The sequence below is a fragment of the Danio rerio genome, chromosome 22, assembly GCF_052040795.2.
Source record: "Danio rerio strain M-AB ecotype USA chromosome 22, GRCz13ab, whole genome shotgun sequence".
Classification (NCBI taxonomy): domain Eukaryota; kingdom Metazoa; phylum Chordata; class Actinopteri; order Cypriniformes; family Danionidae; genus Danio; species Danio rerio.
This window is the reverse complement of record NC_141042.1, coordinates 13322321-13346779: the sequence shown is the minus strand read 5'-3', so window position 1 is coordinate 13346779 and position 24459 is coordinate 13322321. Positions and strand designations below refer to the sequence as shown.

The 24459-nt window shown below is 37.0% G+C and overlaps 2 protein-coding genes across 2 annotated transcripts; both read right to left on the bottom strand.

The window, feature by feature from the left end:
* Positions 1–46: 46 nt before the first annotated feature.
* On the bottom strand, positions 47–4731 carry mstna (myostatin a). Its single transcript, NM_001004122.2, is given in 3 exon segments — positions 47–546; positions 2725–3095; positions 4292–4731. Coding segments are annotated over 3 exon segments (1101 nt in total). The 5' UTR covers positions 4653–4731; the 3' UTR covers positions 47–177.
* A 4208-nt stretch (positions 4732–8939) lies between these two features.
* On the bottom strand, positions 8940–24459 carry ftcd (formimidoyltransferase cyclodeaminase). Its single transcript, NM_201077.2, is given in 14 exon segments — positions 8940–9077; positions 9279–9374; positions 12653–12791; positions 13137–13180; positions 14631–14792; positions 15270–15399; positions 15512–15573; positions 16843–16974; positions 17406–17543; positions 17720–17899; positions 20907–20995; positions 21142–21270; positions 21355–21538; positions 24376–24459. Coding segments are annotated over 14 exon segments (1623 nt in total). The 5' UTR covers positions 24430–24459; the 3' UTR covers positions 8940–8993.

The window sequence follows — 24459 nt, the reverse complement described above, 5'->3', positions numbered from 1 at the left end:
TGTGAAACAGTTGATGAGAATGAGCTAAAAGAATTCGCTAAGTTGGTTTATTGGGAATAATGGTGTGGTCATTTATTTTAGCAGGAACTATTTTGTCAGGGTAAAGGTTGTTTTTGCTTCCCTCTGGTCCAGAGCAGTAAAGGCTTACTGTCCTAGTGACTCAAGAAACCACTGGGCTCAAGAGCAACCGCAAAGGTCTACCACCATCGAAGGGATTTTTCCGTAGATTATCTGCTCACGATCATTGAAATACAGCATGTTAATGGGTGACATCTTGGTTGGAGTGCAGCAGGGACCTGCACTGCCCCTTGGGTTGGCCTTGTTGACGATGTGACTGTGGGGGTACTTCTGCACACATTCACCAGAGCAGTAATTGGCCTTGTAGCGCTTGGGGGCAATTATCCAGTCCCACCCGAAGTCCTCAAAGTCAACCGTGAGTGGATACCTGCAGCAGCGAGATTCGGTGGAATGCTCATCACAATCAAGGCCAGTGTCCCGTCTAGATCGCTTCCCTGTGTCTGATATTTTCACCTCCAGGAAGGGTTGCTGGAAGGGCGGACACAAGAACAATAAGCTAAGTCATGCATACCAGACCTGCTTAGATGCAACTGAGTGCATAGTTGATAGGAATTGCCAAACACTTTTACAGGAGCAGCCCATTCCAACATAATCCCAATAAGAATAATAATCTCTTCGGAGAGGGCAAGGTTCTGAAAGGTAGGTTTAAACCTGATATTACCTGATTGGTGAGGGAGATTATAAATAATGACTAGAATTTTAATCTTTAGTTTAAGTATTGACCTAAAGACTTCTCTTTATCTTCAAAAATACTTTGTAAGTTAATACTTGTATGGCCCAATTCCACTGAGTAGTGTGGTTCGGTACAGTACAATACGCATTTGTTTCCATGTCCACTTTCAAAGGTAGCAAAATAACTAATTGTAGCAAGCAGGTTTTTTGGCACCCTTTCCTAAAAGAGGTATCTTTATGTGAAGCTAGACTCACTGGTGAATAGTCAAGCAAAGCATTTTTCTTGCAACAAACAGTCAAATGGCAAGAAGCAATAACAAAGTCTTTGTTAAGTCTTTTGTTGTTGTTTACGGGACGTTCACGTGTTGGATCTAAAATTGTGCTTGCCGCGTGTCTATTTTAAACAATGAACTTGTGTTCACAAAAAACACAATCTGTAAATGATCCGTACAGTTTTCTTTTTCAAGTGAGAATGACATTGATCTGAACTTTCTGGTACACCACACCTACCAATACGTGTACTGTTGGCCATGGAAACACAAGCCTGATTAGGGTGACCTGAATTGAATCATACGGTACTAAACTCTGCTGAACCGTACCAAGGAAACAAGCCATTTTAAAACTTATATTGATCAAAGTTTGTCCTGCACTGACTAGGAAATTGTTGTTTGATTTATTATAAAGAAGCATATACTTAAAGGGTCACGAAACACCAAAACACATTTTTTGAGCTGTTGACAGTCGTATATGTGTCCCACACTGCTAAAAACACTATTAGGACACTTATATTTCACTAAAAAGTGTAAATTGGTTGTTTTTGCGTTATTTCAAGCAAATTCATACTTCCGGTTTGAAACAAATTTTTGAAGCCGCGTCACGGTCATGACATAATAGCGTTGTATTCCAGTGTGCAGACTGGACGTCTGTGCCAGAGTGTGTCTTATTACGTCTTACAGTGTGATGCATTAATGCATGAGTAAGGCTTGGTTCAAACCAATCAGCGCGCTCTATTGTGCAACTTCATTATTATTCATTACTGTCACAGTGTTTAGACGACACTCACACCACGTTGTATTGGCAAAACAAGCGTAAAGTGTTGCTTTTATAGTTTGCTGCAGTTAAGTTTTGTTTTCATTTTCTCTCTGTGAGAGCTCAGACTCACGTGTGGATTACAGTGTACGCGACGCTCGACAACAATAACTTACGTGTCTAAGGAGGATTATTGTTTACCTGAGAGCTGTTCTCATCTGCAAACGCTGAGATCTGGATTCGCTTGTAGTCTCCTCTTAATAAAGACGCGGCTCTAGCTGCTGGTGATTGTCCTGTCTCTACAGATTTGGTAAGTGAGCGACCAGCGCTCTTTGTTTATTCAGTTTGTTCGTATCGAACTGAGTTAACCAATGCACTGAGTGTAAACATGTTAGCACCACAACCAAACTTTAACCCTGTGTAGGGTTTTCACCGCATTTAGTGACCGGAATAACACACGCGGCTTTCTGACGCTACCTGCTGTGTGCATCTAAGTTTCCGGGAAATGCAGAGGTTTTTTTTCTCTTTTTCGCCGTGCGGTATCAAACATTGCATGAAAAATACACGCTTAGAGCAGTTCCTCGAATCAAATATCTTGTTTGTCGCGAGGGGCATGAATGAATTCCCTGAATGAAAGAGCCAAACTGCAGTTAAAGTCCACCATTTAATAATTTGGCAAATAATTCGACTACAGAGGTCCATGTAGGTTAAACACCATCACTTTCTACTGTGTGTGTGTGTGTGTGTGTATTTTGACTCTGAAACTGGCGCGTGCCCAAATAGACACTCCCACACCATCCCACTTTTCTTCCTCCGACACTCCCCCCTAAACAGAGCTGGACACGCCCACTTTTCTGACTTTTTCCAAAGTAGAGGTGTGAAAACACCCTGCTGAAACGAGGGGGTTTCATGGCCCTTTAAATATCAAGTCATGCACTAACTTACCAGTCCTTCTTCTCCAGATTCTGTGGAGGTCACCGCCAGGTCATTCCCATTTGCATCAAAGGCCTTGATTTCTATCCCGAAGTTACTCTGGGGCTGTTTGAGCCAGAGTTTCAACAGCTGCTTCATGTCGATGTGCTGCCAGGAATTTGTCCGGGCATTCACGTCAATTTTTTGCGCACGTATTCTCGAGTGGTTGTTCCCTTCAGAAGAAGACTCCAGGTGAGATATCTGGATGTAGACTGTGGTTGGCTCCTCAGCTGGTCGGAGGTAGATCCAGAGCAGGGCCTTCAGGATGCTGTCGGGCAGAATCTTTGGGCTCAGTGCGAACATGCAACACTTCGGCATTCCCACAAGCTGGGTGATGGCTTGAGCTGCAAGGCATTAATAAGACCATGTACACCTTTTCCATTTTGTTATGAGAGAAAAGACAACTGTACATTCAGGTGTACAGAAAACTTGTTAATGTACAATCCATGTCCCCCAGTACAGGGATATGGATTAAAATATTTGTAAGACCTTAAGGTTATAATATGTAGATTTTAGAGACCGATAAAGTCACATTTGTCTTTTTAAGGCAAGGTTAGGCCAGTTCAATTTAGAGTTTTACAGTTTTTAGTTCTCTCAATTTATAGTAGAAAACCACAGGCAGGTGTGTTATCAAGACTCAATCCAATCTAGGACTGAACCTGCACACCCTTGCTCTAAACTATCAAAAAAAAGTTGGACAAGCTGTCACTGGGTTGGGACCTTTTTGAAGGGTACAATTTAATACCTTGAAATTTCAAATGGGATGCTATTATGTAATAATATGTATCTTTTAGGTGTCAGTATGGAACCTTTAGGTACAAATGTGTACCTTTTGAAAGGGACAGCTTATGCACCTTTTTGTCTGAGAGTCTACAAAAGGATGAGTGACATTTTGATTCCTTGAGGGAATAAAGGCACATTCTTTCTAGAGCGCACACATTTACCACGGTGCAATATCAATCAGGCATCTGTAGTTCTTCTTTCTAGACAACTATTCTGCAAAGTTCAGTTCACCATTATCAAACCCACAATCTTTGGATTACAAGTCAGACTTTCTAAACATTAGGCCACAAAGGCAATTGCTAGATGTTAAGGTTATTACTGTGCATATCTTTCTGTACTTTTTGGCTGCTGACACTGGTGGAAAATACCAGTTACCACAGTTTTATTGATGTAACATTATTGGTGGAACTACTGTATGTTGGCAGAAATTGAAGTTCCCTTTGTAAATCTCTGTAAGAGCCCTTATTTTCATAGGCCAAATGTGCACAGCTCTGTATATAACAAGGTCTGTTGCTTTTGGCCATCTTCCAACAACAGCTGAATGAATGAACCAGAGTAAGTTCATAGTCAGCCCTTATTACAACATCGCCCATTATATTTGGACGCTTAAGCCAATCTTCATAAAAATAAAATAAAAACAGTGGCATTTGCAATTGATTCTACACATTTCTCAGAACAAATCTGATGTTTTAAGTGTGACCTAAGTGCCTGAATACAATTTCAGTCACTATATATTGCAGTACATCATGGTACTTACATTCAGTGGCCATAGTAATGATGGTCTCGCTGCTTGCTTGTTCCTCATCCTCACTAATGCCTCCATTTTGGTCATACTGATCCAGGAGCTCCTGCAGCGGAGGTGCTTTGGGTAAGAGTAGCTTGACCGTATCTCTGCTGATGTTCGGAGCCTGTTCTAGGCGCAGGATGCTCAAAATCTGAGACTTAATAGAATGCAGGCGCAAGAGTTTACTCTGCTGTCTAAATTGGCAGGTCGTGCACTGGCCGTTGTCGTCTCCAGGTGTCACAAATGCTTGCGTCGTTGTTGTCGTTGTTGTGCTCAGGTTTTGATTTTGTGACCCCAACACACCCCAAAAGCTCAGATAAAAAAGGAGAAACATGTCTTCTGATGAGCCTTTATAGGCGTTCTCTCATTTGGGAACAGACAAGCACCTTTACGCACTCTCTCCAAACAGCACTGGACAGATGTGCAGCCTCCCAGGCGGTTTTATATTTAAGATTCCCTGCTGTTAGATATCTTATGATTGGTTGGGTTGATAAGAACAAGTCCAGATGAACCCGCGCAGAGATTTTCATCTTTTTGGGTAGATTCTAAAAAGGACATTTGGATTTGAGGATTTTCAGGAGAGGGGCTGGGGGGTTGTTTGATTTGTTGTATTTATGAATGCAGTACACTACCATATCATAAGAACTTCAATATGGAGACTGTTGTAATCTGTTGCACTCGTATGTGTAGCCACCCTGATTTGTTTTTTACTTTAATACTTTGCAAGATGGTTCCTGTGAGGTTTTTGCATCAATTTCGACCATGATTATGTTAGTTTATGGGTAGTTTAGTTGCTAGATTGTTGTTCTGAAAGATTTTGTTAGTGTTTCTATATGGAGAATAGAGGGTTTCTAAGGGGGTGGTACCCATAGGATATTCAGAGTGATGCAGTTAACCCTTGGAGCAGTTTAGTACTTCATGTGGGAATTTTATTTTCATTTCCCTAGGACAGGAGATGGGAACCTTTGTTCAGCAAAAATAAGCCATTCCTGATTTTTTGGCAAATACATTTTTTTTAAAGAGCCATTGAGGTGTATATGATATCCTTTCTTTATTTATGTCTCTGCACAACTCAAAAATAAACAAATATGAAGCATCACATGTTGAGCAAGTCCATAAATGAAGAAAGGTCAGTTTAGAGAATTTTTCTCTTTCGCCATCACCACTCATGAATGTTGTTTGAGTTTACGTGCACAAGGTGACCATAATAATAAGTTGCTTGCACTTTATTGGTGTCATGATTTAAGTTAATCCACAGCAGCACTTTTATTGTAACAGGAGTTAATTTTGCTGTAAAACACATTAAAATGGAATTAAATTGTATTTCAACAGGAAACTTTTCTAGTCACAGATATTTTTTTGTAAACTTAAAATTTTATTTAATAGAGACAGCTGGAGAGCCACATATTTTTAGTCAAAGAGCCACATGTGGCTCCCGAGCCATAGGTTACCTACCCTTGCCCTAGGAATGCCATCCCACATTTGAGATTTTGAATGTAAACTGACCGCTCTTCTTAAAGGTCCCATGAAATTAAAATAAACTTTCTTAGATGTTAGCATCAGTTATGATATCTATTTGCTAGTGTGCTCCAAAACAGTGACAAAATCCATGTTTAGAAGATAAAAAACTGTTATAAGCATGTAAAGCTAGTAGTTTGTCACTTCCGCTTGATTCTGAATAGATCAACGATTTTATTCTCATAACCTCATATAAAGTTCCTCATCATATCATAACCAATCAAATGCTCTAGGGGTCCAGTTTAGGAGTTTAGCTCCAACTTGTTTCAACACATTTGCCTGGATATTTCTAGTATACCTAAGAGCTTGATTAGCTGGTTCAGGTGTGTTTAATTAATGTTGGAACTAAAACTTGCTGGACACCTGCCCTTCAGGACAGAGTTTGGACACCCCTGCTTTATAGGATCTGACATGCCCCGCCCCTTTCGAGAGGCTTCTCATTTGCTTTTCATTTGATGCGCTTGAGCTCAACCACTCACTGGCAGATCAGTGATAAATCAAATTGCTATTGGCTGATTTTAAAAAAGGGTGGAGCTACACTATGTCCTACCCTCTCTTAGTGTTTCAGTTGAGATTCCTGCGATGCTCCAGGGACAAATGATTCTTCTTCGCTGACATCCAGGGTTCTCCAGCCTCTGGCGCCTGCAGCTCTGCACAAGATGTTTGGCCATAGGAGAAATGGTCATGCCCATCTGAGCCTGGTTTCCGTCGAGGTTTTTTAATTCTTCACTTTCGCCAATTGGTGAAGTTTTTTCCTCGCCGCTGTCGCCACTGGCGTGCATGATTCGAGACCTGTCAAGCTGCGCATCGATGGATTTGCTCTTCAGTGTTTGGACTCTCAGCAGTGAATATTAAACCACACTGAACTGAGCTAAACTGAACTCAACTTAAACTCTGAAAACTGAACTGTTTCAATTTACTATAACCTATGTGAAGCTGCTTTGACACAATCTACATTGTAAAAGCGCTACAGAAATAAAGAGCACTAGGCAGCTACAAAGTCGCTGCTGTGAATGAGGCATAAGAAGGATATTCGAGTTGCTGTTATGTGAAGCAGTGGCAGGGTTGTTATATAAGCTGTTCTGGCGTATTTCTAATGGATTGCTATATGGTCGTTAAAGTATTTCTAGTTGGAATCTGAGTAATTTTTAGAACAGAATTTTTTTCAGAATTTCGCGAAACTCTTCCATGGATTTCCCCTTCCTCCTGTGGATGTAAACCATGTGGATTTTTAGCCACACCATGTTGGTGTTTTCTAATTTTTACAAGGTGGGTCATTAGCCCAACGCTCAACCCCCACCCTGGAGGACCAGGACATACACTACAGGCAATTTAGCTTACACTATTCACCTATAGCCCATGTCTTTGGACTTGTGAGGGGAAACCAGAGCATGTGGAGAACATGCAAACTCCACATAGAAATGCCAACTGATTCAGCCGAGGCTCGAACCAGCGACCTTCTTGCTGTGAGGTGACAGTGCTACCCACTGTGCTGCCCAAACAGTTGCATATTATTTAATAATATTACTGAAATTAATATGAAAACTATAAATATATAACAGATATGTGATATATTGCGACTCGATGGCGCAGTAGGTAGTGCTGTCATGTCACACGCTGTCGGCTGTCGGCTAAGTCAGTTGGCATTTCTGTGTGGAGTTTGAATGTTCTCCCTGTGTCTATCTATCTATCTATCTATCTATCTATCTATCTATCTATCTATCTGTCTGTCTGTCTGTCTGTCTGTCTGTCTGTCTGTCTGTCTGTCTGTCTGTCTGTCTGTCTGTCTGTCTGTCTGTCTGTCTGTCTGTCTGTCTGTCTGTCTATCTATCTTTCTATCTATCTATCTATCTATCTATCTCACATTTACATAAGTAAATAAATAGACAAACCAAAATTGTTTGAAAACTGCAGATTTGACTCTTGTAAATATATATTTATTCTTTTTTTCATATTTATTTCAGTTACATTATTCAATAATATAGAAATTTCTTGATAATTCGTGTACATTACCATTTGTGAAGTTTTAATTGCTGTCATTTAGTGAATTAATTATATGATAACTATATAAACTATGGCTAGAACAATCTTCTCTCTAAACATCTGGAAATGGGTACACAAGAAAACAGAACAATAAGGTGCTGATTAATGAGTGAGGCCAGCGTAAAGTTTCAGTGGTGTTGAATGTGCAGGAATGATGACTGAGGACATTATTGCTACAGCTGTTCTGCAGCAACTGCAGATACAGATGTCTCCGCTCACACTATCTCTCTTTTTCCAGCAGTGAAGCTTAAATAGATGCATAAATAACAACAGATGATGGCGAGGGTCAGTCACAGCACCACCTGCTGGTGAATCATCAGGGGGAAAAGCACAAAAATAAAACTCGACTTTATTTAAATTCGGCCTAATGTGTTCACTTAACGGGTGAATCTGGTTGGTTCAAAAATATCTTTACTTTTATAATGAAAATATGGGTGATTTTTGACAGTGTAAAACTCAATGCTAGTTATGCTAATGTATTTTGGGTGGTTGACAAGGTTTACTCACAGGTCCAGTGAATGAAGTGCTTTGAAATGTACAGTTGTGACATAATTTGTAGTCTGCAAAAACACTTTGATTGACATTCTCCCTTTGTACACATCATCAGAGGGGGATAGCCACGCCCATTAGTGACAATCTCTCTCTCAATAGCATAGAACGTTAGTCTTGTTTTTAAATCTTCCACTATGCTGAAACATAGGTGTTTGTAGAGCTGCCCTCTTTCGAAAAGAGCTTAATCTCATTTAAATTTAAAGCGACAGTCACCAAGATGGCACAATTAGGATTAAAACCTAAAAGGGGCTGATTCAAAGAGTTATAAAGCATTATTTGTGGGGTATTTTGAGCTGAAACATCACATGGACACTCTATAGACATCAGAGATTTAAAAATTTTTAAATTGTAGACTTTAAAATTGTAATATGGTGCATGATAGGTCACCTTTAAGATAAACATACTCATGCTAACATCTAAAAAACTTTTTGTACTGTAGATTTCACGGCTACTTTAAGTCAAAATAAAGTGTTTAGTAGCAGAAATAACACAAACTGCACATTAGCATGTCTTCATTTCATTCTTTATTCAACGTGTTGTGAGTTACAGTCTGGCTGTGTCATCATTTCCTCTGGTCTGCCGTCTCCAGCGCTATGTTGGCGTTCTCTCTGGAGCTTTTCAACAGCGCAGAAACTTTTGCTTCAGTCTACAAATCAACAAGCCACAAAATCAACCGTGAGTGCCAGAAACATTTTCTCAATTTGCTCGTTGACATTTATTGGTTCCTCAAAAGAGGTTTCATATCACTGAGCGTGTGGGTTATTAAAGCGGAAAAAACATGTGGGATATCTAATACACCATTTGGGAAGCATGACCTAGATATCGAACAGATGTCGGATATACTCACGCTGGCCCTGAATGAAGCGTCTGTGATGTCCTTCAGGTTTATAATGACGTTGAAATAAGCTCCATACACTGCTGTTTCCAAAGCTTTAGCCGCTACCTGATCATACAAGGAGTCAAGAATTCAAGTAAATGCATGCATTGCTTCAACACAGTCTAAAAACCTTAATGTTTCTGTGGGTTTCTTCTGTCAGCTATGATCTTTAGTCCTTATTTTCTATTGGATTCGGATCAGGTTATTGGTTGGGCCATTCTTCAGCTTTATTTTCTTTCTCTCAAATCACTTGAGTTTCTTTGGCTGTGTTTTGGATCCTTGTCTTGCTGAAATGTCCAACCGGGATTCATCTTCATCATCCTGATTATGTAGATGTTGAACTGAAGCAGCGAATATTAATTTACAAAAACCAAGGGCAGAGGATTGCTGAAGCAATACTCAGAGATTTCAGCTGTTGTCTGCCCAGCTAGAAATGTTTAGTTCTCTACATGTTCTGAGAATATTACCAAGCAATGTTGCATTACTGTTTCTGTGGGTAGTTTTGTTTTAGTTCCCACAAAATTCTCGTAAAAGATAGGAAAATATTTTCTAGAAACATTCTAACCACATTCACTGGTAACAATTTTAGAACGTTATATTCTAACATTCTTATAACATTATTAGTTGGTAGTTTTCTTTAAGTTCCCAGAATGGTCTTTTTAATCCGCTTGTTAAGTGTGACGTCACGCGAAGCGGCTTCTGTGTCCAAGCGCTCTATTCAACTGAATGGGGAGACTCATAAAATGGTAATAATAAACGTTTACAAAGCGATTTAATACTTTCGAAAATCCCGATCGCAGTATATATGTCCATGCCTAATATCCGATGGCCAGAAAGTGATACATTTTTTATGAATTGTTAAAATTTTGGTATTTGTTATGCAGCAAGCCCAGAGATTGTTGTGTACACTATGATTTTGATATGATATGATCACAAACACGTTACCACTTAACAAGCGAATAGTAGGAAAACATTCTCTGAATACATTCTAAATACGTTTCGAAGTAACATTGCTGCAACATTATACTCTAATGTTTCAACGTATTGTTTTATTTAACGTCCCAGAATATTCTCTTAAAACAGGGGTCCCTGCAGGGTTTAGCTCCATCTTGCCTCAACACACCTGCCTGGGTGTTTCAAGTATACCTAGTAAGACCTTGATTAGCTAGTTCATGTGTGTTTGATTAGGGTTGGAGCTAAAATCTACAGGACACCGGACCTCCAGGAACAAGTGATCCCTGTCTTCAAAAGATAAGAAAACATTCTCTAAAATAGTGTAACCACATTTGGCGATTACGTTGTTTGGGCTAGTTTTAGTTAAGTTCACAGAATTTTCTTTTAAATCAGGGGTCGCCAATCTTGGTCGTAGAGGGCCGGTGTCCCTGCAAGGTTTAGCTCCAACTTGCCTTAACATACCTGCATGGGTGTTTCAAGTATACCTAGTAAGACCTTGATTAGCTTGTTCAGGTGCATTTGATTAAGGTTGGAGCTAAAATCTGCAGTACACCGACCCTCTACGAACAAGTTTGGTGACCACTGTTTTAAAAGATAGGTAAACATTCTCTGAAACATTCTAAACCTGTTTAGTGGTACATTGTTAAAACATTATACTTTAACATAATTATAACATTTCAAGGTATTGTTTTATTTTACTTCCCAGAACATTCTCTTAAAAGACAGGTAAATGATCTCTAAAACATTCTAATCCCGCGTAATGGCACTATTGTTAAAATATTAAACTTTAACATTTTCAGCAGATTTTTTGTTCTGGTTCCCAGAAAGCCTTCTAAAAAGTGAGGACAATATTCTCTAAATATTATACATGTTTGTTTTTAACATTGTTTGTCTTCTTTTTTGTTTCCAAAATGTACAGCAACGATATAACAGACACAAAACACTCTTTATAACTTTTTAACAAATGAAATTTTACTGTAGCAATGTGAAAAAGAAAGTTTAAAGCACTGCATTTTCTTACATCTATGTGCTCATTGTATAACATGTGTAACAAGTGAAATAAATAAAAAGAAAACAATTTTAAAAATCAGGTATATTTAAAACAAGAATAATCTGCTGACACTGATACAAATTTTACTAATTAATTGTCACTTTAAATCTGTATGCTTTGCCACTATTTTTTAAACCACTAGGTTTTACTTATTTGCCTGCAATACGTTTTTAACCATGACATTTTATATATTTTAACTAGTACAGGTAAAAATTACTATGTTAATTGTCTTTCTGTCTCGTTATTAAAAAGAAATCTTGCTCTTTTAACATTTCTCTAATGTGTCTGTGAGAATGTTGTTACTTTGGTTTTTATAAAACATCGTGAAAACGTTTTCTAAGAGAACATTGTTTAATCTGGCGCCATTTCAATACTCTTACTCCCGGTTTCACAAACAAGGTTTAAGGCTAGTCAGGATTAAATTTCATGTTTGAGCTGTCTCAACTCAGAATAACTTGCGGTGAGATGTCTTAAAATATGTCAGTGTCATTTTTTTGTCTCCAGGTGCACACCAGTAATATTTTTCTAAGGCCATTTTCATAAATGTGTCTTAAATAACCTTATTTAACTAAGGCCTAGTCCTGACTTACTCTAAGCCATGTTTGTGAAACTGGGCCTTAAAATGTTTTCAAAAGATAAAATAAAATGTGCTAGCTTTGTTCAAATGTCTTATTGCTAAAACATTCTTCAAAGAACAATCCACATCTCACATCTCGATGATGTTCTTAAAACATTTCTCTAATGTGGCTGTGAGAATGTTCTTACTTTGGTTTTATGAAACAGTGTGAAAACGTTTTCTAAGAGAACATTGTTTAATTTGGTCCCTTACCAACATTTTCAAGATATTGCCAGAATGTTCTTGTTCATTGTTTTGTTTTCTTTATAACAATGACACAACCTGTAGGGAATGTTAGCTAAAGTTGAGAGAACGTTCTCTTCTAGCTGGGTGGGCGTTCACTGCCTTTCTAAACCTTCCTTTCTTCATGTGTTCAATTCTTTTTTCCTTAGTCATTTCATTTCATTACACATAACTTCAATTCTAAACTAATTAGATTTGTTTTCTTTGTATGTATGGATTACTTTAGTTGTTGCTGACATCTCGTAAAAAAAAAAAAAAAATATATATATATATATATATATATATATATATATATATATATATATATATATATATATATATATATATATATAAGTCAACTGCACCGAAATAAGCTGTGTTCAATACTTATTTTACCCACTGTATGTATATAACATATTTCAGATAATTCAAATATATTTATTTAAAAAGTGTAAACATTAATTTATTTAGAAAAAAAAGGTCTAGTTTAACATCTCTCACCTGAATGTCTGATTTACATGCCACATTTCCATATTTGACCATCTCTTTAATATGCGGCCAGAGTGTGTTTATTCTCTCTGCCAGAGACAGAGGAACACGAACCGCTGCTTTCAGACCCTCCTGCATGGCTTCCTCCCTCCTGACAAACAAACACAACATACAGCCAATCAGTGCTGAACTTTCATATGATTTTGACAAACAGCAGAGTTAATGTATAGCTACTGATCCATATTTGTTTTTACCAGTGTTGTGTTTAACTGAACGCTTGCATAATGTGTTTGTTTTATCAGTCAGATGCTTCTCTGCAAATATATGTCAAGTCTTTGCCAGTCTTTCTTATTTCTTAGTGGTGCATGGAGTGTTTTTACATCAACTGAACCCTTAAACTGGTTTAACAGGACACAGAATGTTCCTTCACGTATTATGTCTAGTTTGATGGATGACTTCTGTTTTGTGTAAGCACAATAGCAATGTTAAACTTTACCTTTTGATTTCATCTGTCGTGCCTTTGGGCATTTTCAGAGCAGCCTGTAATGACAGAAAAGATCTTGTCAACTACACAAGTAAATATGTTACATAAGTAAAATATTTACCAGTTAAAAAGGAATGGTTGAGCCAAAAATCAAGGTTTGTTGTTTAATTGCTCTCCTTCAGGCCATCCAAGAATTTATTTTTTATTTTTTGCAGTAAACATTTAAGAAAGACTTTACTTTTTTTGGAAATAGACTAATTTTACAAATCATCTGGAGTTAAACAGTTTAATTTTAATATTTTTTAAATTTATTCAGCTGATCTCTGAGTCTGGCGTGAATACTTCTAGCTTAGCTTAGCATAAATCACTGAATCATATTAGACCATTAGCAGCTCAATCAAAATAAATTTAAAAAGGGTTTCGATAATTAGCTTTGCATAATCCATTGACTCAGATTGGACCAATATCATCTCAATAAAACATTTTAAAAAAAGAGTTTTGATAATTAGTTTAGCTTAGTATAAATCATTGTATCAGATTGACCATTTGTATCTCAATCAAAAATTTTAAAAAAGAGTTTTGTTAAATAGCTTAGCTTAACATAAATCTATGCAACAGATAAGACCATTAGCATCTCAATCAAAAAAAATGTCAAAAGTTTTGATAGTTAGCTTAGCATAAATCGTTGAATCGGATTCGGCCGTTAGCATCTCAATCAAAAATTTCCTAAAAGAGTTTTGATAATTATCTTAGCTTAGTATAAATCATTGCGTCGGATTAGACCATTAGTATTTCAATGAAATTTTTTTTTTTAAGAGTTTCGATAGTTAGCATAGCTTTGCAGAGATAATTGAATCGGATCAGAACATTAGCATCTCAATAAAAAAATGAAAAAGAAGAGTATCGATAATTAGTTTAGTTCAGCATAAATCATTGACTCGGATTGGACCATTAGCATCTCAATAAAAAATTTCAAAAAAAGTTTCAATAATTAGCTTAGCTTAAATCATTGCATCGGATTAGACCATTAGCATCTCAATCAAACATTTAAAAAGAGTTTCGATACTTAGCTTAGCATAGGTCATTCCATTAAATTAGATCATTAGCATCTTAATCAAAAACTTCAAAAAAAGCTTTATTAATTAGCTTAGCTTAGCATAAACTGTTGAATTAAATTGGACCATTAGTATCTCAATCAAAACAATAAAAGAGCACCTGAAAATAATCCCCAGCTAGGTAACAGCACCTATATATATATATATATATATATATATATATATATATATATATATATATATATATATATATATATATATAAATTTTTTTTTTTTTTTTTTTTGAATGACTCTCAAGACTTACATTTATGTAATCATCAAAGATTAGAGTTTCAGCTCAAAATATTGATGATTGATCTTCCAAATAAGTAATCTTGGATAGTCTGAGGGAGATTAAATTACTAGTACATTAAAATGTTTCCAAATATGTTGTTTATATGCGATTGTGTACCATGTAGCTGTTAAAGGCAGTTGAATCCGCGTCCACTTTTAATAATAAGTCGTTCATGGCTTCATGAAAAGGAGGGATGAGTTTCCTCATCTCCCCATCCAGAGACTCAAACTGTCTCTTTCCGTACGTCATCTGACCGACCATACAGCCCAGAGCTGCTCCCTTACAATCACACAGATAAAGACAGCATCACACATATACAGTGCATGCATTCATCACCGTTCAAAGATTGCAAATGATATTTACTTTTATAAAATGCATTGCAATATGTATAATGTAGGAATATATTAACTGTTTCAGTGTATAAAGTTTTTATATTTTGTAAACATACATAAATCAGTATATAAAAGCAGTATATTTTGTGATTAATCTATATCTGTTTTCAAATTATTAAAAAAATAGACACCACAAAAAATTTAGTATTCCCACACACAAAAAATTGTTTTATGAAGCTATTAAAAAGTAATTGGTTCTGTACTTTTTCCCCAGTTTACACCTAAAAACTGTATTGTGAAAAACGAAATGAATTGTAAGCAAAAATATTCAACCCCCCAAAAAAGGTCATTTAAAAATAAAATATTCATTATATATTCTAAATCATTTTTTAGAATATACCTTACAACTATAACATTGGTTTACCATAGCAGCAATTGCAGCAGAAACAGACCCCCCACCAGGAGCCGCTGTTCTGGCCCCGACGCTGTGAACAAACTTCTGCAGAGACAGAGACACAAGCCGGCCATCGTCCTGATTGTTTTGAACCATATACCTAGACTCAAAATCAACCAGTTAGACAGAGTTCTCCTGTTAGACATCAATCAGAAAAACTCTGACAATATTTCATTAACACATATTCAGATATTTTATGCTTTAGGACTTACTCTATAATTCTCTCCTTTGGATCAAAAGGCCCCAAAGAGTCGAGTCCTAGTTTGCTGATAACCTGACAAAACAATAATGTTAACAGATGTGGGGAAGGTTTAGTTAGCATGTTTAATTTATGTTCTCTGGATTTGGCACTGCTTAATTTCCTTTCCTCTGTAAGGTTTATTACAATTTGCTTCTTTTATTCTTATTTTTTCTTTCTTATCTCTATCATTGTAAATCAAGCAAACCACTTTTTGCCACGTCAGATGCATAGCAGCTACTGTCTCAGGGCAATTAAAAAAAATTGGGTTGTCATAATTATGTTTAGCCCTTTTCATCCTCCGAGCCACACAAGGTGTAACAAGAAAGAAATAAGCTCTTTTGATTTACTCTATTGAATATTTGACAGTTAAAGTAATAGTTTACCTAAAAATAAAAATTCTATTAATAATTACTTGCTTCTAATTTAAGATATTACGTAAATTAAAATATTTTGTGAACTGAATTTTGAGTGCTCCCTTATCCTCCATAGACAACAATGGTCCTGAGAAGTCCAGAAAAATGGCAAAAAAACATCCTGAAAAACAGACCAAGTGTGTTAGGTGATTCAACTAAATATTATCAAGTGACAATATTTTTTTCATGCAAACTTAAAGTAAAAATAACAATTTTATTTGACAGCTTCTGTCTTTTCAGTGTCAGTATATTGCGCACATTAAGCAGTGATACATATTGAGCACTGTGCAGTGACGTATACAATTCATGTGCACACAAACATATTCCCAGAGCTTGATAATATTCTGATTGAACCAATGAAGATGAATGGACTGTTTTGAGGATGTTTTGGGGCATTTTTGAACTAGACCAGGGGTGTCCAAACTCGGTTATGGAGGGCCGGTGTCCTGCAGAGTAGCTCCAACTTCCTTTAACACACCTGCCTAGAGGTTTCTAGTATACCTAGAAAGAGTAGATTACCTGATTCAGGTGTGTTTAATTGGGGTTGGAACTAAAATATGCAGGACACCGGCCCTCCAGGACCGAGTTTGGACACCCCTGCTCAAGACCATTATTGTCAATGGAGGAAGAGGGAGCTCTCAAAGTTCATAAAAATAAGCTGAAATCACACAATTCTTGAGAGTTTTTTTGTGTGTTTGTTTATTTTATTTTATTTTTTTATGTTCAATTCACTTAAATTATTACTATAATTAGTACTATAATAATAATAATAATTATTATTATAATAAACAAGTTAACTTAATTCCGTCATGTTACATACAAATGAATTGTGTGGAACCCAGCATTTTTTTCATTTTCTGTGTGAACTTACCCTTTAATTTGAACTCACCAGTCGTATTTTGTGCTCCTCTTCCACAACAAACAGCTTTTCTCTTTTAATGTAGAAGTCAGCGCAATCCAGCATGGCCTTCAGCGGGATCAGACCAACAATCTGAGATCCCACCACTGGAAGGTTTAAGTCCTGCACATGAACAGACATCCTGTTGATCAATCTGACTCTGTTTCTTCTCCTCAGTGTCAGTATATTGCGCACATTCATGATTACATTCAAATACGCATATGCTTTACATCATTGTTTCTATGTTTGTTTATATTACTACTAGTATCATTCATAGCACTTAATTTTTGCATCTCGTGTTTAAATACACTATGAACAGCAGCCACGCTAATTATTTTCTTTATTCTCCATTTCCACCTGGGGATCTTCATCCTGAGGCCTCTAGAGATTGTGCAGGGCCATTGATGCGATCAAAGACCTGTGAAGAAATCATGCCAAGGTATCCATAATGCTAGACCAGGCCATATCCTGAGCAGATGCTGCGGCAATCATGGAGGAGCGGGGAGCATGAGACTGATTCCTGATATGCCAATTCAGATTTAAATTTGACTCACCTTGGCGTCTCTACAGATCTCTTCATACACCGTGTGCATTGGCGTCAGCTCAAAGTCCAGGATATTGGTGGACACTTGCGCCAAATTGGACTCTTCCAGGTACCATCCCATCCCTTGAACTTTCTTGAGAAGCCCGGGCTATACTCCAGCAACATTCAGAAACACTTTGATTGAATCATCAGGGATCAGAACATAGGGAAAACCCTCAAGGAAGTGATATGTATAATTAGGTCAGATTGCCTTGATTCTCAAGTTCTAGATTTGACGCGCAGTGAAAACCGAAACCAATACAGTGACGTCAGACAAAGACATACTTGATCTTTACTGCGGCCCTGTTCTCTGATGTCCAATGCGATTCTGTGAGCCTGTTCCTTCGTGCTCAGCAGATTCACGTTGTAGGCGACAAGGAACTTTCGGGCACCGGTGACTGTTGCGCCCCATGAAGGGACAAAGGTGGCTGGGCCGAATTCAGGAGCCCATTCGCTCTTTTTCAACTGAGGGACAAAGAACAAAAGAGGTGTTAACATATTTCTTTGTTCCTCACAAATTAGGCCTCATAATGTAAATGATGTCCATTAATTTACATGTTCTGTATTTTGTTATTAACAGTTTTTTTTTTTTTTTTTTTTTATTCATGGGTAAAATTATATTATCGGACCATTATTCTCTGCTCTGTTGACGTTTGATGTTGAAAATTTATTCGTGCAGTTTAGCAAAGTGACTTTTTTTTAGAGATTTTAGTAGTTTGAAACAATATATTGTATAATAAATTATTCATAGATGATCACGTCAGTTTATTAGCAGGTTTTTGTATTGTAATTTGCAATACCAACTAGACATGGGATGATAACTGTTTTCAAGGTATACCACGGTTTGGACGGTTCAGTTAAGGTTTTAAAATCGTCAAAATTGTCTGCTATACCGTAATATATTTTAATATAATAACACATTTTTATTTACTTTTTATAGTAAAATAGTTTTTCCAGCAGAAAAGATATCAAAGATGACGCTTTAATTTGTAAAAAAAAAATCTGTTTTTGAAACTAATGAAGACAATCGTTTATTTGAATTATTTAGCCTAACTGGTTTACTGTTCCGAAATATTATAAATGTTTCCTAAAATAACGGGAAAAAAGTGTTTGTTTTTTTACCCAGATATTTAAAAAAGAATATATTTTAGAGCAGTAATCAAAATACTGGAAATTACAAAATACTAGGAAATTTATCACTTCAAACTATTAAAAATATCAATAAAAGAAAACTTTTTGAAACTTTTCAACGTTAAAAGTTGTTGGAGGAAAGACTAAGGTCCCATAATACAATTCATAAATCACATGAAACATGGAAAACATGAATCGCAAGACATGAAAAATTGTTAATTCACTAATATTTTTTTCTTCACAGTGCAGGTCTGTTAAAATAATTACTGCTTAGTCATAAATTATTTTACAGGAGTAAAAACACATTTTATATATATATATTTTATGAGCTATTTATACACTGGGGGAAATAAGTATTGAACATGTCATGTTTTTTTCCTGGGAATAATATTTTTTAAAGGAGCTGTTGATGTGGAATTGAACCAAACTTTGGTAAAAACCCAAACAATACAAACATAAAAATAAAAAAAAATCTGAAAAATTATTTCTGTAATGACAAAGCAATGACACAAGGAGAAAGGACTACTGAAATGTATATAAAAGGCTTTTTTGGTGATGGCAGCTTAAAGACGTTTCTCATATGTACAATGAAGTCACACAAATTGCTCAGGTGTGAGTTTTTCACAGACTTCAACAGAGTTTGAAAATCTTGATAGTTCTGTGGGTCTCGTTTATCAAATCTGATTTTAAATTTGTATTTTATATTGGATTCAGGTCAGGTTATTGGCCGAGCCATTCTACAGCTTGATTTTCTTTCTCTGAAAGCATTTGAGAGTTTCCTTGGCTGTGTTTTGGATCATTGTCCTGCTGAAATTTCCACTCTGGTTTCACCTTTATCATCTTAATAATGTAGATGTTGGACTGAAGCAGCGAACATTAATTTACAATCACGAAGAGCAGAGGGTTGCTGAATAACTCCTGGGAGATTTCAGCAGCTGTCTGGGCTTTCACTGCCATTCTACACCTCCCTTTTTTCAAGTGTTCAATACTTTTCCCCTGTGTCATTTTATTTTATTACACATAAGTTCGTTTTTACCCTAATTAGATTTGTTTTCTTTGCATATATGGATTTCTTTGGTTGTTAACATCTGGTCAACAGCACCTTTAAAAATATGTCTTCTGAGGAAAATGGTGACGTGTTCAATACTTATTTTTCCCGCTATATAAGAGCTATTTATATTTATATGATAAGTTTATTCTCAGTTAGGTTATTGACAAAGAGTTCTGACCCAAATTTGGGGATACTTTTAGATGCTCCCAGTTATAGGTGTAAAGCCCAATTAATAATTCTGTGTCAGGTAAACCGCAATACCCTCATTCACTATTCCTGTCACTATCTCCAGCTATACAGCCTGTGCAGATTGCTGGTAAACACCCAGTATTGCATAGAACTACAAATCCGCCATTAAATGGACTACAAGATCCAGTCATGCACCACGCACACACCTGGCCTAGATCCCCATGATTGCAGACGGACACAGCTGAAGCTACTCATGAACTGATTTCTAGGACTATTTATACAGCACCCACACACACTTCAGAGCTGAGTCTTGTTGAACAGTTTGTGAACATTACGACGTGTTTTCCTTGCCTTGTCTTGCCGTGTTTTTAACCCTCGCTTTGTTTTGTTTGTTTACGTTGTCTGCTGCCTGCCTGTACTGACCATCTGCCTGTCTATTGACTAGGATTCTGGATATGCCTACAAACATCTGTTTGCCCCAGTGTTGACTGTTGCTTGCCTAACCATCTCTATATAATAAACCCTGCATTTGGATCCACACCTGCGTAGTCAGTGTCCCAATTCACATTACAATTCCCCACATTAGTCCACTAATAAAGTCCACTTAAAGGAGTACAAAGAAAACAAACAAGTGAATACAAACACTGAACGGATTGTCATTTTTGTGCGTCGAGGATGGATAAATCCTTCAGATGGATTAGATTTTCAAGTTCTTATTCAGGCACTGATAGTTTTTAACACTTAATAATGTAATGAAACAAAGTATTTTTGATCTCTGTCATGTATACAGATGTTACTTTAATTAAATAATGTTTTATTTTGAAACTTACACCAAATAGGATTCTGCTGTAGATGCCTTCTTGTGGTCAGAAGCGGGTTGTGTATAAATTTTTGGTGATGTTTTGTGGGACTGATTGAGTACACTTCAAAATGTCCACTGTGGTTTCAGACACTACTACATAGTGCACTATTTAAGGGTATAGGGGCGATATTGGATTCAACCAATAAGTATCCGGCGAGCCAACCACTTGCACTTGACACGTGAGAATAAACGAGACTTAAGAAGTATAATTTCAGAAATAACGTGACGTGAGATTTGACCTTATCTGGTAATGCCTCATATTCTCCTGCACGGACGGACGGAAGTGACCTTCTGCTCTCTTTTCTAGCTGCCTCTCCATAAAGATAGACTGCAAGACAAGAAGGGGGGTTAAAGGGATAGTTCACTCAAAAATTAACAATCTGTCCTCCACTTGATCCAGATTATTTTTTTCTGTTGAATGCAAAAGAAGATATTTCGAAGAATGTTGGAAACTAGTAGCTCATACAAACCCACCTGGCACATGCAGCATGTCTGCCAACCTCTGGCCAAATTCATTGGCACACTGTACACACTCCTCCATGGTGACGTTCTGCACCGGTATGAAGGGACACACGTCCATCGCACCTGTCCGAGGATGTTCCCCTGTTCAACAAAATAACATCATTACAAAAAAAACTCATTTGGAGTCTAATACTGTAACACATGCTACATCTCCTCAGTTTGTACCTGAGTGTTTGGTCATGTCTATAAGTTTAAAAGCGACACGGGCCGCGTTCAGAGCCCCCTCGATTACAGTCGTGGGAGAGCCCACAAAAGTGTACACAGTCCTGTTGGTTGATGATCCCGGATCAACGTCCAGTAAACTGCAGCCCTCGGTGGCAGAGATGGCATTAGCTATGGCGTCAATAACCTGGATTTAATACATATGAACAAGATTTAAAAGCTCAGTAGGCTACATCAGTGCCTTTTGTGTGATCAAACAGAAACACAACATTTGAGAAGAATCTAAAATTGGATTAGATTGAGTACATTGATTTAAAGTTGACATGAAATCAAAAAATGTTCTCTTCTTATTTTATGTATATTATAAACGTATATTATGTATATGTATAAATCTGTGCACTTCATTATTTTGTACAAATTAATTTGCCCTCATAATCTTTAATTCAACACCATAACCTTCCCTACCCCTCAAAACGACTTTTCTTCACTTCTGGTCACATGGAATACCTTTAGGGCGGAGCTATCAGTCCTTTGGGGCGGGACTATCAGTCCTTTTGGGCAGGGCTATCATTCGTTTGGGGTGGAGTTATCAGTCATTTAAGCCTGGTTTATACTTCTGCTTCAAGTGATTGGCGTGACCCACTTCTGCGCGCTGTTTGTGTTCCTCTGCAATAGCACTTCCGAAACACAAGCTGGCAGTAGGTGTTCATGTTCCTCTGTGTCGAGTTTCTTTGCTGGTGTTTTGTTTTATTTTAAACGCTACCTTAATGTACAAGTGGCTCAAACTCGCTCATTCAGAGGTGGAAACTGGTGGACGTGCAACAACTTTAATCATAAGGTAAACACAGAACAACAGTTTCCATCCAGAGCTCCTTCACGGGACTCGACACTTGTAAACACTTGCTGCATCGGGCTTGCACGGCTCTCACCCCCACTCACACTCGTCAGTGCTACCAAGCCGACCAATGACAGAGCTTGCGCTATGCGTTACATTTTTTGGGAGGCACACGTCAGCGTTCCCAACGGCGATGGCTATGCATCCACGCACCTGTGTTTGACAAAGAAGTATAATTCATCCTTTAGGATGGGCTATCAGATCAGTCATTTAGGGCGGGACAATCAGTCCTTTGGGGTGGGACTACCAATCATTTGGGGTGGGGATATCAGTTATTTAGAGCACTGATATCAGTCTTATTGGGTGGGGCTATCAGTCTTTTGTGGTCGAGATATCAGTAATATAAGGTGGGCTACCAGATCAGTCATTTAGAGCAGGACTATCAGTCCTTGGGGGAGCTATCATTCATTTTAGGGGAGGCTATGAGTCATTTAGGGTGGGGCTATACCGAGTGTTTTTTGCCTCATATCTGTGGCTTAAATTTATCTTGATCCGACATCTGTAAAATTGAGCTCTGCCACGTAATTATCAGGCATCTGAAAACCAGAGGGTCCTGACGGTGATTCCTGTGGACAGTAATTCTCAAAAACTTCTTCCTCCATTTTGTTAGTAACGGCTATCTTCCTATGATCCAATCAGTTCCCAAAGGACAAAATAATTTACTGTGTACATCATGGTAATGGAAAAAAAGCAATCTTAACATCCTCAACAATTTTAACGTAGTAAATCTGAGTTTTAAAAGTCATTTATTCACAAAACCTGTTGTAAGGTTTAAGATACCTCAGACACTTTGATGTCTCCACATAAGGACAATACAAACACTGGGTGTAAACACACAGTCAGATATTTGCCTCCACACCGCATGGAGTGAAAGTGCGGGAAAGCTCGTTTCCCTCCTATCCTTTGTTTACATTAGATATTACTCCCTTCCTCTCCACTAAATGAAGATTTTTGCTTATCCTAGTTGTACTTTTTTGTTGTTTGTATGTTTTAGTTCTGAGAGAAAATCTTGCTAACTCGTAGTGCTAGCATAGCATTTCATTTAACATTAATTGACAATTCATCCGATTACTTGAGCTAAAAATATTCAAACAACAATAAATGATATGATTCGGATGTTAAAATAAACCAAAATCTGACCTCTAAGATCTACTACAACACAGATGACTCTAAACAGGAAGCAGCCATGTTTGTCACCTTTTCTGTTTTGATCTGCACTATTTGCAGCATGTTTCTGTATTTGCATGTATTGAAAAGTGATGTTTTCTCAGTTTCTTAGTGTTTTTCTATTTGCATGTTTTCCTAACGCAGTACATTTGCAAGTCCTGAAGGCTGAATATTTAAAATTGGCTGAAAATTCACCCAAAAATGAAAATTCAGTCATCATTTTTTCTTCCTCTAAAACTTCCTGTTTGAATTTCATTCTTCTGTTGAACACAAAGGAAGATATTTTGAAGAATACTGGAAAAAAAAAACTTATGTTCATGGTATTGTTTTATTAAAGTGTGTTTTCCCAACATTCTTCAGAATATTTTATTTTGTGTTCAACAGAAGAAGGAAATTCATAAAAAGTTCCCACTTTATAAGTGGCCTTAACTTCTAGGCACTTACATCAAAAAATAAATACAATGTACTTACTTTGTTTATAGTATATTGACGTGGGATACAGATCACGTTCTGGACAGGTTTGGTAGTATGGCTAGGTTTAGTGATAGGTTAAGGTGTAACAGTATAATTTAAAATTTAATTACAGATGTAATAGTTATTTAATCAATCTTAAGTACATTGTAAAAACATGTATTTACACAATAAGTACACTGTAACAAATGATTAATTTCAGTGTAAGTCCATATTAGTAAAGACAACTTAATATAAAGTGGAACCGAAAAACACTTGAGTGTGCGTAAATGGTACATTTTTGAGGGAACTATGCTTTTAAAATGCACAACATCACAATATATGCATTTGCTGTTTACACAGTGACGATAATGATATGAAATATATGACAACATATGATATCTTGCTGTTTTAACAAGTATATTTTCCTCAAAACACTGTTGTTGTTTATATTAATGGCCAATTAGTTTTGTCAGTTGTGCAAATATACAGTACATCAATGTTAATCTTACCTCCTTGTTACGTCCCTCTGAGAAATTAGGTACACACTCCACCAGTTTAGCCATGACTGCAAGAGCTTTCCTCACACACACTTC